Source organism: Ovis aries, chromosome 12, assembly GCF_016772045.2.
Source record: "Ovis aries strain OAR_USU_Benz2616 breed Rambouillet chromosome 12, ARS-UI_Ramb_v3.0, whole genome shotgun sequence".
NCBI classification, from domain to species: domain Eukaryota; kingdom Metazoa; phylum Chordata; class Mammalia; order Artiodactyla; family Bovidae; genus Ovis; species Ovis aries.
The window spans coordinates 36,551,077-36,568,626 of NC_056065.1; the positions used below are offsets into that span (position 1 = coordinate 36,551,077).

Below are 17,550 nucleotides of genomic sequence, written 5' to 3' on the forward strand. Positions count from 1 at the left end.
CTCATATCTACAGGTACTACCTCTTCACGTGGGAAATAAGATGCTTTATGATCTGGAGCCTACCTGCTAGTCCAGCCTCATCACCCACCATATTTACTTTTCTTTAGCAAAAACAGAAGTCACCCGCTTCCATGCCTTTGCACATGCTCTTCCTTCTCCTCTGGCTCCCCTTTTCTGCTTAGGCTGGGTAAACTTTTCCTCCACCTACTTTCCATGACTCCTCCGGGGGGCTTGGTGTTCCTTCTTTCAGGCACCCTGTCTCTATCTGCACCTCCCTTACTGCCAGGTGTTGTAACATCTGTTTGTATGACATGGGCCACACCTGCTAGATTGTGAATCCTAATAGGGGTCTCTTTTTACCTCTGGATTCTTAACACCAAGCAAAGAGCTTGGCATTACTCAGGCATTCCCTGCATACTTGTTGAGTAAAAACACCAGGTTTGTGGCGGAGGCTCATGGTATCTCCTGGTTAGCAATTTTACACTCATCCTACTACACCGGGCTGTTTCCCTTTGATAAATTACTCCACTTCCTCCATCTCTGCTTACTCACTTGTTAAAATAGCGCTTAAAACAGGCCTTTAAAAGAAATGTTTATGAAATCAAATGAAATAAAGAATGTGCCCTTCCAAAGTATAAAGAGGGTTAGGACACAAAGTAGTGTTAACCTAGCCAGTGGGAGCTCACCCCCACCAGAAGAGGCCAGTTCCCAAGTGAAGAGGTGCACAGGGTAAGCAATCAGGCCTGGAAATGGCTCTTTTTCCTGTTTATGAGGGCTTGCTCCTAATCAACCCTCTCCTCAGCTGCCCACATGAGAGTCGGTTCTGTTTGCCTTCCCTCACAGGCACCTCTATTGCATTGTTTTGCTATAAGACTTTATTCTGATATCACCAGGGCTAGATTCTGACTTGCATAGAATTTTGCCTTCAGAATCCCCTTCCTCAGTAATAAAATTAAAACTTTTATAACTGCATTGGTTTAAAGATGAACATATTAGTATTGCACATGAAAACATTTTCTTTGACCTAGAAGAAAATTATTTCTAAAGAAATTACAGCATTTTTGTGGCTCTCTAAAAGTAACGCAGGCCTGTGTCTATTGAGTCTAATGCATAAATTGGCCATAGGTGTATTTTTGTATGTTCTCCCTGAAGCCTTTTCTACCAATATGGTGGTGTTTGTTGGGTGCATTTCCCCCCATCCAGGAATCTGGGCTTGAACAGTTTTCCCATGCCTCGCAACTGGCTACCATCCTTAACTTTGCCCATTTGGAGAAGTTACCCTAATCTCTGAGGACCAGGTGAAAGGTGAGCATAAAGTTTACCGAAGATCAGGATACTGAAGCAAAGGAGTTGGACAGATCTGAAGACCACTCTCTGAAATCTCCAGCTCCAGATGGCTTTGGGGCAGCTGGCCTGAAACAAGAAAACTTCCTTTTAGTGTCCACGTGCGATAAATGTGGCCAACCACTTCTACTTAACAAGGATGGTCTTGAGTGACCTGTCTGTTTCCGTTAGTGGGCGGCTCAAGCCTTCTGCTCAATTTTTATTTCTCGATGCTCTGCTTAAGTCCTCCCCTAGTTGAAGATTGCATCAAGACTCAGAACAGACTTAATTTCTCATTCATTCAACAAATATTTAATGAGTAACAACTGGTTGCCACTAGTATTTTCTTTTATGATGTATTTTGCAGTATCATGTTAAAAATGCTATCATTATTATTATGCAATAATCTCCCTTTAAAAACTGGTATGCCATACTCAAGAATAATAGGAAGTCTCACAAAACCTCCCTGATCCACACAGCTGTCTGGCCTGTACTCTGATGCACAGAACATCAGTTAATCATGCTGCAATATGCCATCTATTCTGTATTCTTGATCTATGTTTTCTTCCTTTACTGTTTTAATATATGTCTATAATATTATTCAGTGCTTAATGCATGTATGTAGACATATATAATTTTTATTAATAAATGAATAATAAACTTACTCACCTTGAATCTATAGCAAGGATGACTTCTCATAACCTCCCTTATGTTGGGATTTCATCAAATCTATTAACATGTTTAAAGTGTTTTTGACTGTGTGGATCACAACAAACTGTGGAAAATTCTTAAAAAGATGGGAATACCAGACCACCTGACCTGCCTCCTGAGAATCGGTATGCAGGTCAAGAAGCAACAGTTAGAACTGGACATGGGACAACAGACTGGTTCCAAATCAGAAAAGGGGAATGTCAAGCCTGCATATTGTCACCCTGCTTATTTAACTTATATATAGAGTACATCACACAAAATGCCAGGCTGGATGAAGCACAGGCTGGAATCAAGATTGCTGGGGGAAATATCAATAACCTCACATATGCAAATGACACCACCTTTATGGCAGAAAGCAAAGAAGAACTAAAGAGCCTCTTGATGAAAGTGAAAGAGGAGAGTGAAAAAGTTGGTTTAAAACTCAATATTCAGAAAACGAAGATCATGGCATCTGGACCCATCACTTCATGGGAAACAGATGGGGAAACAGTGGAAACAGTGTCAGACTTTATTTTTCTGGGCTCCAAAATCACTGTAGCTGGTGACTGAAGCTATGCAATTAAAAAGAGCCTGCTCCTTGGAAGGAAAGCTATGACCAACCTAGACAGCATATTAACAAGCAGAGACATTACTTTATCAGCAAAGGTCCACCTAGCCAAAGCTATGGTTTTTCCAGTAGTCATGTATGGATGTGAAAGTTGGATCATAAAGAAAGCTGAGCACCAAAGAATTGATGCTTTTGAACTATGGTGTTGGAGAAGACTCTTGAGAGTCCTGAGGACTGCAAGGAGATCCAACCAGTCCATCCTAAAGGAAATCAGTCCTGAATATTCATTGGAAGGACTGATGCTGAAGCTGAAACCCCAATACTTTGGCCACTTGATGCAAAGAACTGACTCACTGAAAAAGACCCTGATGCTGGAAAAGATTGAGGGCAGGAGGAGAAGGGGACGACAAAGGATGAGATGGCTGGATGGCATCACCAACTCGATGGGCATGAGTTTGGGTGAGCTCTGGGAGTTGGTGATGGACAGGGAAGCCTGCCGTGCTATGATTCATGGGGTCACAAAGAGTCGGGCACAGCTGACTGACTGAACTGAACTGAAAGTGTTTTAGACAAATAAGCTCTGGAGATGCTCACCCAGCACCCTCCTGTTACACATGAGACTACTGAAGGTTGGTAGTGTTGAAAGCAACACATGGAAAATGACAGAAGCAGAGCCTAACTTTGAAACAAGAACTTTTGCCACTGTCCTTTTTTGCTTTTTGAAATCTCCAGGTTTTCAAACCCACCCTGAGTTGCTGTTGTAGATGATGGAATATGTGACATGCCCAAGCCTGGTTGCCACATCTGTGCTCATCCAGAGCCACCCCAGCAAAACCACCAACATAAAAATCATGTATTTGTTTTCTACTGAAGCTATGCTGCTCTCCCAGCCAGACTGCTAACTGAAGCCCTTTCTAGATAGAAATTCTCAACTGCCACAGTCAGGCTTCAGAGATGGATGATGTAGGGTCTATGGGGTAAGTGGTGGTTGCGGTGGTAGCATATGTGTGTGTGTGTGTGTGGGCGTGCACACAGTGTATATGTACTGTTGACTCCAGCCAGACCAGACAGTGTGGAGCATGTAACACAAATCAGTGCAAATCTTCCAGACAGTGGAGTTATCTTTGTATAAGAAGCCTGGCACTTTTCTATCTAGAGTTTCTGAATATAGGCTTTGATAAGCAGGCATGCTTTGTGTTCTTACTAGAATGCTAATCAACTGGCCACTGCAGGACCTATTATCAGGCGTTGACAGTATCATAATGTTATGATTTACGGTGCTGTTTCTTTGCATAGGAAGTATGGCGATAATTCCCTTAGTAGGAACTTAATCCCATAGAGGTCTCTGTGAGTTATATTGTATCACCAGTTATTGTTACACCACTTTCAATTCAGTACCCATTGAGTGTCATGCCAGGTGCTATAGCAGCAATCTTCAAACCAGAATGAGCCTGGCTTCCCAAGGGGTACATAGCAGGGAGAATTTAAGTAAATCTCTGTTCAGATTCCCAACTTTATCTTCAACATGTACACTTCCCTAAAACCAATCTGCCTACAAATGTATCTACTTCTCCCATTTTACAAAAGAAATCACACCTTTTGTAACCTGACTCTTACTAATCATTAGGCCTGGTCTCTGTATGTAAAAAACATCCGGTATGCCAAACAGAAACCATCCAAAATATTGATGTAGATCTGACAACTTGAATGCTTCAAATGATAGTGAAACAAATCCTTTTCATGTCAAGGAGTTTGCCATTTCTCTCTTTTCATTAACTTGATTGGGACATGAAACTTGGAAGGAGTTCAAAGAATTGAGAGACATCACTATAAGAAACTTCCATTTACTTATTCAACTGAATAAAGGTCCTTAATGTTTAATAAAGTCCTTACAAAATGAAATATAGGAATAGAATTGATGGTGAACTTGTTTGATTATATCAATAAATAATATTCACACAAGGTTACATGGATAGGGAAAAAGCCCCTCTCCTTATGTAGAGATGTGTCTTCAATACCATTTTAAATATGGAAGTTTAAGTTACTTATTAAAACTTGCAGTATGTTTATGCTATTTTTAAATTGTGTACTTAGAGTAATTGTCATGCTAACTCGATCAAAAAGGAAAACATTTAACACATAGAGATTTATGATTTCATAAAATTGAATCTTTTAAATTTCAACTTAATTATATTTTTATTTATATAAAATATATGATATAGTCATCAATCAAATAAGCTTAAAATGTATTAGGTTAAAATTCTGTATAGGAAATGAAATAGAAATAGGTATTAAAGAAGAGACAACAGAAAAGAAAAAAACATTAACTTCCCTATTATTAGGAACTAGTTTGTGTTTTTTTTAAGTGATAAGTGTTATCAGATCACTGTGGTATTTTATTCCATTGGATAAACTCTAGGAAATGATGTAACATTTATTGTGAAAGGCCAATTTTTAGAATTCACTGGAAATTCCATCTTTTATTTTAAAACTTATGATTAAAAATTTAGCTCTCCACTTAGAAGGGTTCAAGAGGTTATATAATTTTCCAGGATTTTGATGGGGGGCAAGTACAGAAGCAAAAATATTGCTGGTGAAGAGTGCAGTAACGTAGCTAATGAGATTCAGTATTTGCCTTTGAATCTGCTGGCTTTCTCCCAGGTAGACCAGAGGGTTGTAGTGTTTATCATCTACTGGCTGCTCTTCCTGTGCCCTGAGAAAGTGGTTTTCTTCCTGTAGAGAGTATTTCTACAGGTTTCTCTGGCTTTGGGGCCAGCTCAAGGAAGAGTGTTGGAATAGTGAGCCAGTGAGGCTCCTACCCCCATCTCCATTTCCAAGTCCACCCACTGTCCCAGCAGAACCATTTTATGTCTTAAGTTGTTTGTATAAACTTTCAATATGGTTTGGTTTAGCAAAATATAGACAGAGAGAGAGAGAAAGAGAGTGTGTGCTGGTTTTAAACATTTTAAGATTTTAGAGGACTGGCAATTGCTTCTGATTAAGACACAACACCTGAGAAAGGAAAATGCAAGTCATTGTGTGTCTCCCGCTTCAATCTGACCATCCTTTTCTGTGTTCTAAAATCAGGATTATACCAAGAATCACCTCTCATTCTATAAGAGCGGCAGGAGACTGTAAGGATGACTACCAAGTCAATTAAGGATTTCTCCAGCCTTCTATAGTAGGTCTGGGACTACCGTCACTGCCTACCACTGAGACTCAGTGAGTTCAGATGACCTGCCGATGCTTGCTCCCTGCAATGTATGTTGGCTTAACACAGTGATACTTTTTTTTTTCTCCTAAATTTAATTTTTATTTTATCTTGGAATATAGTTGATTTATAATATTGTGTTAGTTTCAAGTGTACAGCAAAGTGATTCAGTTATGGATATACATATATCCCTTCTTTTTCAGATTCTTTTCCCATATAGGTCATTACGGAGTACTGAGTAGAGTTCCCTGCGCTATACAATAGATCTTTGTTGGTTATCCTTTTTATATGTATAAAGCACAGTGATTCTTATTCTCAAAGAACTCATGAACGCCTTTGAAAGTCTGATAAAAGCCATAATCAGGATTCTTTTTTAAAAATTGCACACTTGCAATTTTTCAGACAATGTCAGAATAATCTCTGTGATATCTGTAAGACGGCTCCTTGACTCATTGGCAAATGACAAGCATTTGGTGTGTGGGTGTGGAAGATGAATGATGTTTAAAAGCCCTCCTTTGAACAATCATTTTCCTCTGAAACTGCCTTGGGGTGAGGATGCTTTCTCACATTTGTCCCTACTTTCATTGTCACCTTTAGGACAAGGCAGCGCTAGATCGAGGATGATGAAGAGTTAAGGGCTCTGTCTTGGTGTCTGTGACTAAACAAGTGCTAAAACACCAGGAAATACCTCCTGAGGAGAAGCAGCCGTGTGCTCTGTTCATTTTTATTTTAATATTCTTTGGCAGCCTACATCAAATCGGAAGTCACTGGGAAGGAGTCTGAGACCGGGTTACTGGAATAACATCCTGTGCCTGTGTAAACCTTCATGAAAGCTGCTTTCCACTGTGCTTGTCTTTAATTTTACTTTCCAAAGAATTAAAAGTGAGTGTGGGGTGAAGAGAGAGGCAGAGACAAAGTAGAAGGAGCAGGAAGTGTTTCTTTCCCCTCAACCTTTGCATAGAGCTTTTAGATGCCAGTAGTGATCCCATGTCTGCCAGCATGCCGGGTGGCTGACAAAGTTGGCAGGAAAGGTACCACAGAAAGGTGATTCTGTTCTCCTGCCTATGTTATAGACCACAGCCTTGCACTTTAGAGGCAGAACCTTCAGGGTCTCTCCCTAGACCCCCTGTCTTCTGCTTAGGTCCTGTCTGATTCTTCTCCTTCCTCTACATTTCAGTTTTATTAATTTCCTTGCCTCCTCTTTCTTCCTCAGCTCTTAGTCCCCTCCAAAACTGCTCCTGCTGACTTTACCACTGACATCCCAATGACCAAACTCAATGCAGTCTTCCCATCATTATCTTCCTTGACCATTCTGTAGCAATAAATATCACTACTTCCTTTTGCTTAAAATGCTTCCCTGATTCTTCTCTTGCTTCTATTCTGACATCTTAAGTGATTGTTCTCAGTCTTCTCCTGAATCCACGTCAACTCTGCCTTCACTTGCAGAGACAGAGATTATCCTGGGTTCCTGTCTCCAGGACACTTTTCTCATCAGTCTTTTGCTTTCCTGAGGCCTCCTTATGGTCATCTGCATGTCAGTGGCTCTCCATCAGCATCTCCACCCCAACTTTCCTCCTGAGCATGAAGTCTGCAATCCAAATGCAGAAGAAACCTATTTGCACTCAGCTGGAGGGAGCAGCTGGCAGAGCCATCTTAGGACAAGGGCTATGACTTACATCTGAACCCCAGCCATAGTAGAGAACAGATGCTTACTGCTTAGTAAATGTGTTACAGAGGGCTCCCCTGGTGGCTCAGTGGTAAAGAATCTGCCTGCCAATGCAGGGATTGAACTAGGAAGATCTCGCATGCCACGGAGCAACTAAACCTGTGTGCTGCAGTTATCGAGCCTGTGGTCTTGAGCCTGGGAATCGCAACAAGATGAGTCACCACAATGAGAACCTGTGCACTGCAGCAAAGAGTAGCGCCCTCTCCCCCACCTGCTCTCTGCAACTCGAGAAAAACCTGCACAACAACGAAGACCCAGCACAACCATAGATAAATAAATAAAATGATATTAAAAATATGTTACAGATGAATAAATGAACGAATAAGTGAAAAAATAGCAAGGGAATGACTGAAAGTAAAATGGAAGCATGCTGAATGGAAAAATGTTGGGAGAATGTGATAATTAGAATTAAGTACAATAGGGTTACAGCAGTGATTGTATCAAATTTAAAAGTGTATTGTATGGGAGGTGGGAGGGAGGTTCAAGAGAGAGGGGACATATGTACACCTATTGGCTAATTCATATTGATATAGGGCAGAAATCAAACCAATATTGTAAAGAAGTCCTCCTTCAATTAAAAACAAAAAGTGTGGTTAGATAGAGTATGAGAAGGCTGTACAAAAAATATGTTCTAGGCACTTTGTCTCATTCTCTTGGAGTGTTAGAGAAACAAGGGCCTGATGGCTCACGTCCCATGTGAGAGAACAGAGGAGCAGGACTCACTCACTGAACTCCATGTGGGTGGCTTTGGGGCCAGCTCAAGGAAGTGTGTTGGGACAGTGGCCGGTGGAGGAGAGGTAGAGATTCAGGACCTACCATAGCTGGTGTGTCTCGAGAAAGCCTGGAGAAGCATCAGATAGCAGCAGCTCTTAGAAGAGGGAGAGGAGACAGCAAATTCCATGTTAACTTTCTGGAGTGGGTGTGTCCCTTTGAAAGGCTCCCGCACCAAAGAGGGCTCATATAAAGTATGCATGTTCTTATTATTAACAGTATCCCTGACCCAAGCCCCACAGCCTACTTGCCCACAGAGACCCTCAAGTCCTCCATCAAGTAGGACCGGGGAAGGAAGACCAAGGATCCCTTCACATCAATCTGCCATCAGACCCAATGGACTTTACCTTCTGGTGAGATACCTGGCCATTCTCCAGATTTCCACTTTACTGCTGCTGCACTAATTCAGACATTATCACTTCTTTCCCGGACCAGAGAAATCATCTTCCCCTTGATCTCTTCTTCTCAAGTTTACCCATCTCCAGTTCTTTATCTCGAAGGCCATCAGAATGATATTCCTAACACAAAATCTGATCGTATTGCTTCACTACTTAAAGCCCATCAGATGTTTCTATTCCCTGAACAAATTCTTAAGAGGACACTTCGAGGCTCTTCAAGATGAGGCTTCTTCTTATTTATCTAGTCTCATCTCCTGCCATTACTCCTCAATTACCCCTCTCCTCCACCACAGTTCTACCATGCATTTATAACAAGACATCTTGTACTTTTCAGAATACACTGTATGTTCCCTATGTTCTTTTTATGCCCAGGGCACCCTCTCCCTCTGTGGGTGCCTAGCTCTACTAGACCAGGAATCTCCTCCTTAAAGGAGCCTTCCCCATACTAACCTCTTCCTCCTCACACCAAGATAGGCATGTCCTTGTATTGCCTGTGTTCTTTCCCAATACTTATTTCAATAACTATCAATTTATTAAGTGCCTACAATGTGTTGGGTACTGTTCCAGGCAATGGTATTAAAATGATTAAAAAGATACAGTTCCTGTCCTCATGAAATGTACATTCTATGGAAGACAGACAATGAAGCAAACACGAATACATAACAGTGCTGAACAAGTTAACATAAAAAACAGAAGATAGTGAAAAGGGGTAGTTAGAGAATCAAAGCCAGGTTATGTGATAGAATGACGGGGTAGTGATATTAGACAGGAGGGAGGTCAGGGAAGACCTCTCTAAAAAGGTGACATTTAGACTGAGAGCAGAATGACCAGAAGAAAGCAGAGAGAAACAGGAGGAAGAGCATTAAAGCTAGAAGGAAATGCTAATACAGAGGCTTTAAAGTGGAAGGAAAGTGTGGAGTGTTCAAAGGACAGGAAGAAAGCAGAGCAGCTGGAATGGAATGAACAAGGGGAAGCAAAGGATGAGATGGTGCTGAGGACAGATCACTCTGGGCTTTGGCAACCAAAACAAGGAGATGAAATTTTTGTTCTAAGTGCAAGTCAAGTGGGGCAGCAAGCAGATTTTAAGAGCGGGAGTGATGTGGTCTGATTGCTGCTGAAAATTGGGAAGTCCTGGGGGTTAGCTGAAAAGGAGTTGGTTCATGGCCAAATCGTGTGAGTCAGAAATACTGGTTGCAGAAGGGATCCAACTGCCAGGGTTTTGAACAGAGAAGCATCCTGAGTAGATGGTGTTTCTCTCTCTCTCTTTGGAAAAATTTGTGGCAATAATCTGTAGACTTTCAAATTGAAAATGTAATAAGTCTGTGCTCAGTCTCTGAGTCATGTTTGACTCTTTATGACCCCATGGACTTCAGCCCACCAGGCTCCTCTGTCCCTGGGATTTCCCAGGATTTCCATGGGATTTCCCTTCTCCAGCAAGTCTACAGGTGATTTAAAACAAATTATTTCTCTTCAACATTTATTTACATATATTTCTAGCATACTGCTAGGTACATGGTGGGGCACCAAATGAATATTTGCAAATGTTGGGTATTATCTACAAAATCAGTTGGTTTTGTCTTAGAAATTTCCTATGGGAAGGAAAGAAAATTAAAGAGGGTCAATAGGAATGGAAAAGCAGTAGGAAGATATGAGAGTCATTGAGGAAATAGAGTTCTGAAAATTCTTGGTGGCAGAGTAGAGATTTTCTAGGTAATACAGCTGATCATATAATTTCCCTTAAGTTTCCAGGTGGTGGTGGTAATATAGTATAGCTTTTAGTGGCCCTAGCCTAAAGGCAGAAAATGAAACAGTGAAACAAAGAGATCTAAAAGCCAAATAACCGATACAAATAAAGACAGGAAGGAACCCAGGACATCAAAACTAAGAATCAAAGCATATGTATATATTTAAATCAGACTCCTGATCACCATTATATAGGGTGAAATATTAATATTAAAAATAAAGTAGCATAATTAAAAGATTTTAAGTCATCTGAACCATCACTGAACTATATCTCTAAAATATAAAGGATTCATTTTGTATATTTGACTTTATAAAATTTCTATTTTGCTTTTCAATCCGGGAAATGAATTACTTAGAAGGCAATGTATAAATACCATTTATGAAACACCATATGCTACCCTCTAGGGTCAGGTCTAGGGTCTTTTCCCAGGGCTGCCTGTTGAGTAGTAAGTCACTTTGATGTTTGGGGGTTTGATTAATAAGTTTCCATTTACAAAATTCTGAAGCTGAACTTTTTAAGACCTAGCAGCCAGCCCAGGAGAATGTGAACCATTTATTTATGTTTTGAAAAAATAGGTACTGAAAGGAAGAGTAAGAACTAGAGTTAACAGACCTAAAATGGTTAAAAGGCATAGATGAAAGTGAACCCAGACCTCCTCTTTAGCCTACTGATACTCTAACTCTGGCATAATTTAACTGTAAGTTCCCCATTTAGAGCTCCCACATTCTGAGATCCATCTGGTTGAAAACACACCAGCAGATAAACTTTAATATGTTTCCTCACATCCTAGGGTTAATTGAAGCCATTCTGAACTTGAAGTTGAATTTACATGCAGAGTTTGGTGTTCCTGAATCCCAAGAGACAAACGTTCTCCAGGGCAAAGAAAGAGGTCTTGTCTCTGGAATGTTTAAAACAATTCCAGGGCTGGAGTTGCTAGCACTTCATTGCAGAGTCCCAGCCTAGTTTCAAGAAGCCAATGGAGAAACTTCTGAGCTTAAAACACAGGAGGTGAAAGGATGGGGTTCTTAGACATGGAAGTTTGGGGACCCCCTGCAGTTATCCATAAAGCTCAATGTTTATGTGGATGTCTGGCATTTCATCTGGGAAAGGATTTGCACCTTTCTTCAGAATCTCGAAGAACTCCATGATTTAACATTCCTCTAAAAGGAGGATCCCAGGGAGAATAGATGGAAGAAAGAAATAGCTGTTCACTAGTTTAAGTTGACCAATTCAGGAAAAATATGCAAGAGATAAAGAGATAAAAGAAATCTACATTCTTACATCACTGGAGTTCACACTCAGAACAGACTCAAACTCCTTCCTCTTCTTTTCATCATCCTCTTATCGCTGTTCAACCCAACCTGGAAAATCCTCACTAAAGTGTTTGAAAATTGTTCTATAGTAAAGCAAAGAAATGGAGGTGAAGTGAATATAAGCACTACTTTCTTCTGGTATTCCATAGAAAGGGGCTCAAAAACAGGGACAGTCTGCTTCCTCTCTAGCCACAGACTAAAGGATTTTAGACCCTAGGACTGTATGAGATACACCTCATAAGTCAAGGGTAAAACTATGTGTTTGTGTCTTATTTAATGAGTTAAGAATGCCCTTTTCCTTGGATCTTTCCTGGATTTCAGATCCTACAAAATCCCGAGATCTTCTCTTTCTCATAACAATAATATCTAACATCTGCTAACCCATAACTATGTGCCAGGCTCAGACCTACTTGTTTTCAGCTTATTTAATTCCCACAGTGATGCTACAAAGTAAAGTACTATTATTCTGTCCATTTTACAGATGAGAAAACTGAGTCACAAGCAAGACTGAGAGTTGTGGCAGAAACAGAAACTGTGTGGCTAGTCCACATCAGTCCTAGCAGACTCCTAAGGTACAGAAAAAGAAATGGGGGAGCTGGGTGAGAAACCATTTGACTGTAGTCTTATACCAGGGCACTTAGCCTTGCCTTCAACCCAGACAGAGGAGCAATCCTGGAGAAGAGTTGAGGGTTAACCAGGATTTGCTCCAAGAGAGTCCCTATAAGCCCTGCTAGGAAAGACAGTAGCTATGGAGCAAGAGGATAGAAATTCAGATCCAGACCACATCCAGTCCAACAGTGCACCTTAGGTCAAACACCTAGCCTCTCTGTAAGGCACAGCAGCTTCATTTGTAACATGGACATAGCAACTCAAAAGGATGCTGGGAGTGTCAAAGTGGGCAGCAGGTTTTGAAATTCTTACAAACTCCATGGGGCTACTCAATGTAAAAATCCATAACTACTGCTATTCCACATTTTAGGAATCCTTATCTGCCTGCCTCAACCCCAAACCTCTTCCACCCAACCACTTCCCATAGCAAAAAGAAATGAACTTACCATCTCTCTTGTGACACGGCTGGCTTTCTGCTGTCTGTCCAGCCCCGACTTCTTATAATCTCGCTGCCACCCCTCAGCCGTCAGGCTGTTTAGAAAAGCACTTCCTATTCACTTTCCTGAAAGTCACCACAGCCCTTCCCACGAAGTTAGAATGTTGATAATATGGGAGCAATGTTGGCAACTTAGAAATAACAGTCACTGAGGAAGGGGGAGGGAGGGGGGGTACAGACTTCCATGGGAGGTGGTCTGAAGACAGACGGGGGCAAGTGTGAATCACTCCTGGACATTCCAGGGTGGGTAGTGCAGGAATCATACCCACGTTCCCCAGTGGTCAGGTTTCCTTGATATGACCTGTGATAAGTTATCCAATTTAAGGTCATATATCAGAAAACACACTTGGTCTTAATCACTAATGTAAATTTTCCAGTTACTGTAAAATCTCAGTAAATGTTTTCTATTCCAGCAGCTTTCTGAGCAAAAATAGTTACAAAAAAAAAAAAAATTAGGTGGAAAAGGGAAAGCCACTGAGGGTTTTCTGGCATCTGGAGGGATGTTAGAGTTTTGGAGTAAGATATAAAACAGACGTGGGTCATTATTAGAAGGGAACTTCTGCTTCTTAAATTAGAAAAAAAAAATATGAAAATGGTTAGTGTTGGGCAAGTAAAAGACTCTGTAGCAGAGTGGTTAAGACTTGGGCTCTTTGAGTCAACTGCCTGAGACCCCTCTTGGGTCCATGTGTGGCTGTCCTCTAGGCAAAAATGCTTAAACTCTCTATGCCTCTTTTTTTTTTTTTTTTAATTGTGAAATAGAATGGTACTAGAACTTACCTTACAGAGTTGTTATGTGATTAAATGAGTTGATATGTGGAGTGTTTGAAATAATAACTAGCCCACAGTTGGCACTCAATGAATATAGGCTATTATTACTTTCAGATATGCCATCAGACAGTAAAACCAAGTATCAAGCATTTAGTGTCAAGTCAGAAAACCATAACTCCAGTTTATCCTTTCAGAATTCAGTTGTGCAGTAGTGGGTATTATTTTTCATTCACTACATGATTATTATGTAGTATATTATTATTATACTACATGGGGCTTCCCTGGTAGTTCAGATGGTAAAGAGTCTGCCTGCAGTTTGGGAAACCCAGGTTTGATCCTTGCGTTAGGAAGATCCCTGGGAGAAGGAAATGGCAACCCACTCCAGTACTCTTGCCTGGAAAATCCCATGGATGGTGGAACCTGGTAGGCTACAGTTCATAGGGTCGCAAAGAATTGGACATGACTGAGCAACTTCACTTTACATGATTATTACAGCTTGTAAGTAGGCATCTCATGGACTGATTGAAAGTGGAATAAAATGGAAAAATCTGGAAGTGCAAAGATAAAGATGATTTAAGGACCTTGGAGCTGCATTTGAACTTAGGAGTTCGGAATGAAGAGGAAAGGATTAACACATGGCAGAAATAGAAAGCCTAGTAAAGGAGGCAGTGATGGAGGAATGGAAGCAGGGGAACAAGGGATGCTGAGAGATAGGAAAGCACAGGGATCTTTGAGGAGCGTGATGCAAGGGTTCAGAGCCAGACTGCCTGGCTCCATCACCAACAATCTGTGTGACCTGAGGAGGTATTTTCCTCCTGTGACTCAGTTCCCTCAACTATACTAACAAATAAGGATAACAGTCACCAGTCATCATCACCACATGGAATTGTTTGGACAGTTAAATGGATTTACACTTGAAGTGCTCAAAACAATACCTGGCACAGTGCAAGTGCAGTGGATGTGTTCACTATTTTTTTTCCTAAGACTTGCCTTGCCTTCCTCCTATTCTTATTTTTACACTCTAGACTCTCTTTTTGACATTGCTTCACTTAAAAACATTTCTCAGAAGAATATGAGGGAAGACACTAGATAAACTCTAGGTTCTATCAACAATATGTTTTAAGTGGGATAATGTTAAATTGTAAGGGGTGTGAGGGAAGTAGAAAAGAATTCCAAGGAATAGGAATGGAAGGAAAATACCATTGACTGTTTAAAAGCTGTTCAAACTGAAACCATTTGCTCAAATGGATTTAGTCTAGTAGAAAAATCTATATTGTTTCTAATTAGGTGGCCACTAAAAACATGATGATTCTAAGATAATCTGATTAATAGTATTTCTTCTATGTTCCATACATGTTTTCTTGTCTTGTATTGTACTAGAAATTCCCAAAGGATGGGACCTCTTTTTATATTAGTCTTGCTTCTCCTGTAGTATCTAGCAGAGAGCAATCAGACACCTAACAAATACTTGTTGATTCATTGATTAGATCTATGACTCTGGGTAGACACAATAAAAGTGTCCCCTTCATCTTCCTCTCTAATTTCTATTTATATTATTTCAGTGATGCGTTTATATACACAGTAAATAGTTGAACTGTCCTGGTGGCACAGTGGATAAGAATTTGCCTGCCCAGGCAGGAGACACAGGTTCAATCCCTGATCTGGGGAGATTCCACATGCTGCCAAGCAACTAAGCCTGTGTACCACAACTACTGAGCCTGCACTCTAGAGACTGTGCTCTGAAACAAGAGAAACTGCTGCGATGAGAAGTGCGTGCACTGAAAGGAAGTGTACACCTTGCTTGCCACAAATAGAGAAAGCCCGTGCAAAGTAACAAAGACCCAGCACAGCCATAAAATTAAAAAAAAAAAAAAAAAACCTCAAATCCTGGATACATCAGGAGTACACCTTAAGACACAGAAGTGCATGCAGGACACCAGCGGAGAGCAGACAGGAGTACCTGACCAGCAGAAAAGAATATATAGACCCATGCAAAACTCAGGATCAAGCCCTGAGCCTTTCGAGTGGGAGCACTGACTCCAACACCCTAGACTACCAGAGAACTAACCTTAGGGAGTATGAAATAGTGAGAAATCACACAAAGGAAACCTCTTGAATACAAGACGTGGCATCACCCAACCACCAATAGCACCCTGTGCAGGACACTGCATCTAAACAACAAACAAACCAAAATACAAGCCAAATCATCAGCAGACAGGATTACCATCTCATTCAGCCTTGCCCATCAGAGGAAAAACAAACAAACAGAAACAGAAACGCTCAGCATAAATCTCACCCTAGACAAAGCTTACACAAACCACTGGACAACCTTAGAGGGCAGAAACTAAAAGGAAGCCTGGGAATAGGAGACCTCAAACACAATAAGTTAAAAAAAAAAAAAAAAGTGCAAATGCAGAGAAATACTGCACAAATGAATGAACCAATCAGAAACACAGAAGTCCAAATAAATGAAGAGGAAATAGGCAAACTACCTGAAAAAGAATTCAGAATAATGATAGTAAAGATCATCAAAAACCTTGAAAACAAAATGGAGAAAATGCAAGGATCAATTAACAAAGACAAAAAGAATTAAAGAATAAACATACAGAGACAAATAACACAGTTACTGAAATTAAAAATACTCTAGAAGGAATCAGTAGCAGAACATCTGAAGCAGAAGAATGAATCATTGAGCTGGAAGATAAAATGGTGGAAGTGACTTCTGAAGAGCAGAATAAAGTAAAATGCATAAAGTAAAAAGAACTGAGGAGAGTCTCAGAGACCTCTGGGACAATATCAAAGGCACCAATATTCGAATTTTAGGAGTCCAGAAGAAGATGAGAAAAAGAAAGGGAATGAGAAAATATTTGAAGAGATTATAGTTGAAAATTTCTCCAACATGGAAAAGGAAATAGTCAATCAAGTCCAAGAGGCACAAAGAGTCCCATACAGGGTAAGCCCAAGGAGAAACACACCAAGACACACACTAATCAAACTAACAAAGACTAAATACAAGGAAAGAATATTGAAAGCAGCAAGGGAGAAGCAACAAGTAACATTCAAGGGAAATCCAATACACTTAACAGCTGATCTTTCAGCAGAAACTGCAGGCCAGAAGGGAATGACAGGATATATTTAAAGTACTGAAAGGGAAAAATCTGTAACCAAGATTACTGTACCTGGCAAAGACCTCATTCAAAATTGATGGAGAAATCAGTCAATTTTGCTTCTCAGATGAGCAAAAGTTAAAAGAATTCAGTACCACCAAACCAGCTTTACAACAAATGTTAAAGGGACTTATATAGTCAAGAAATAAAGAGAAGAAAACAGATCTACAAAATCAACCCCAAACAATGAAGAAAATGGCAATAGGAACAGATATATAAATAATTACTTTAAATGTAAATAGACTAAATGCTGCAACCAAAAGATACAGACTGGCTGAATGGATACAAAAACAAGACCCATATATATGCTGTCTACAAGAAACCCACTTCAGACCTCAAGACACATGTACACTGAAAGTGAGAGGATGGAAAAAGATATTCCATGAAAATGGGAAGCAAAAGAAAGCTGGAGTAGCAATCCTCATATCAGACAAAATAGACCTTAAAATAAAGAATATAACAAGAGATAAGGAAGGACAGTACATAATAATCAAGAGATCATTCCAAGAGTTAGACACAACAATTGTAAATATCTGTGCACCACCCAACATAGGAGCACCTCAATACATGAGACAAACACTAACAGACATAAAAGGAGAAGTTGACAGTAACACAATTATAGTAGATTTTGACACTCCACTCACACCAATGGACAGATCATTGAAACAAAAAATTAATAAGGAAACACAAGTATTAAATGATACGTTAGATGAGATGGATCTTATTGACATCTTCAGGATATTCCATCCAAATGCAGAAGAATACA

General features: G+C 40.2%; 1 protein-coding gene across 1 annotated transcript in view; it reads right to left on the minus strand.

Moving 5' to 3' along the window:
* SELP (selectin P) overlaps positions 1 to 1,414 on the minus strand; it is a gene marked incomplete at both ends in the record, with an annotated part of 34,752 nt that extends 33,338 nt beyond the window's left edge. The window contains 1 exon segment of the mRNA NM_001009295.1: positions 1,323 to 1,414. Coding sequence (NP_001009295.1) covers positions 1,323 to 1,414 — 92 coding nt within the window.
* Between the last annotated feature and the right edge of the window lie 16,136 nt (positions 1,415 to 17,550).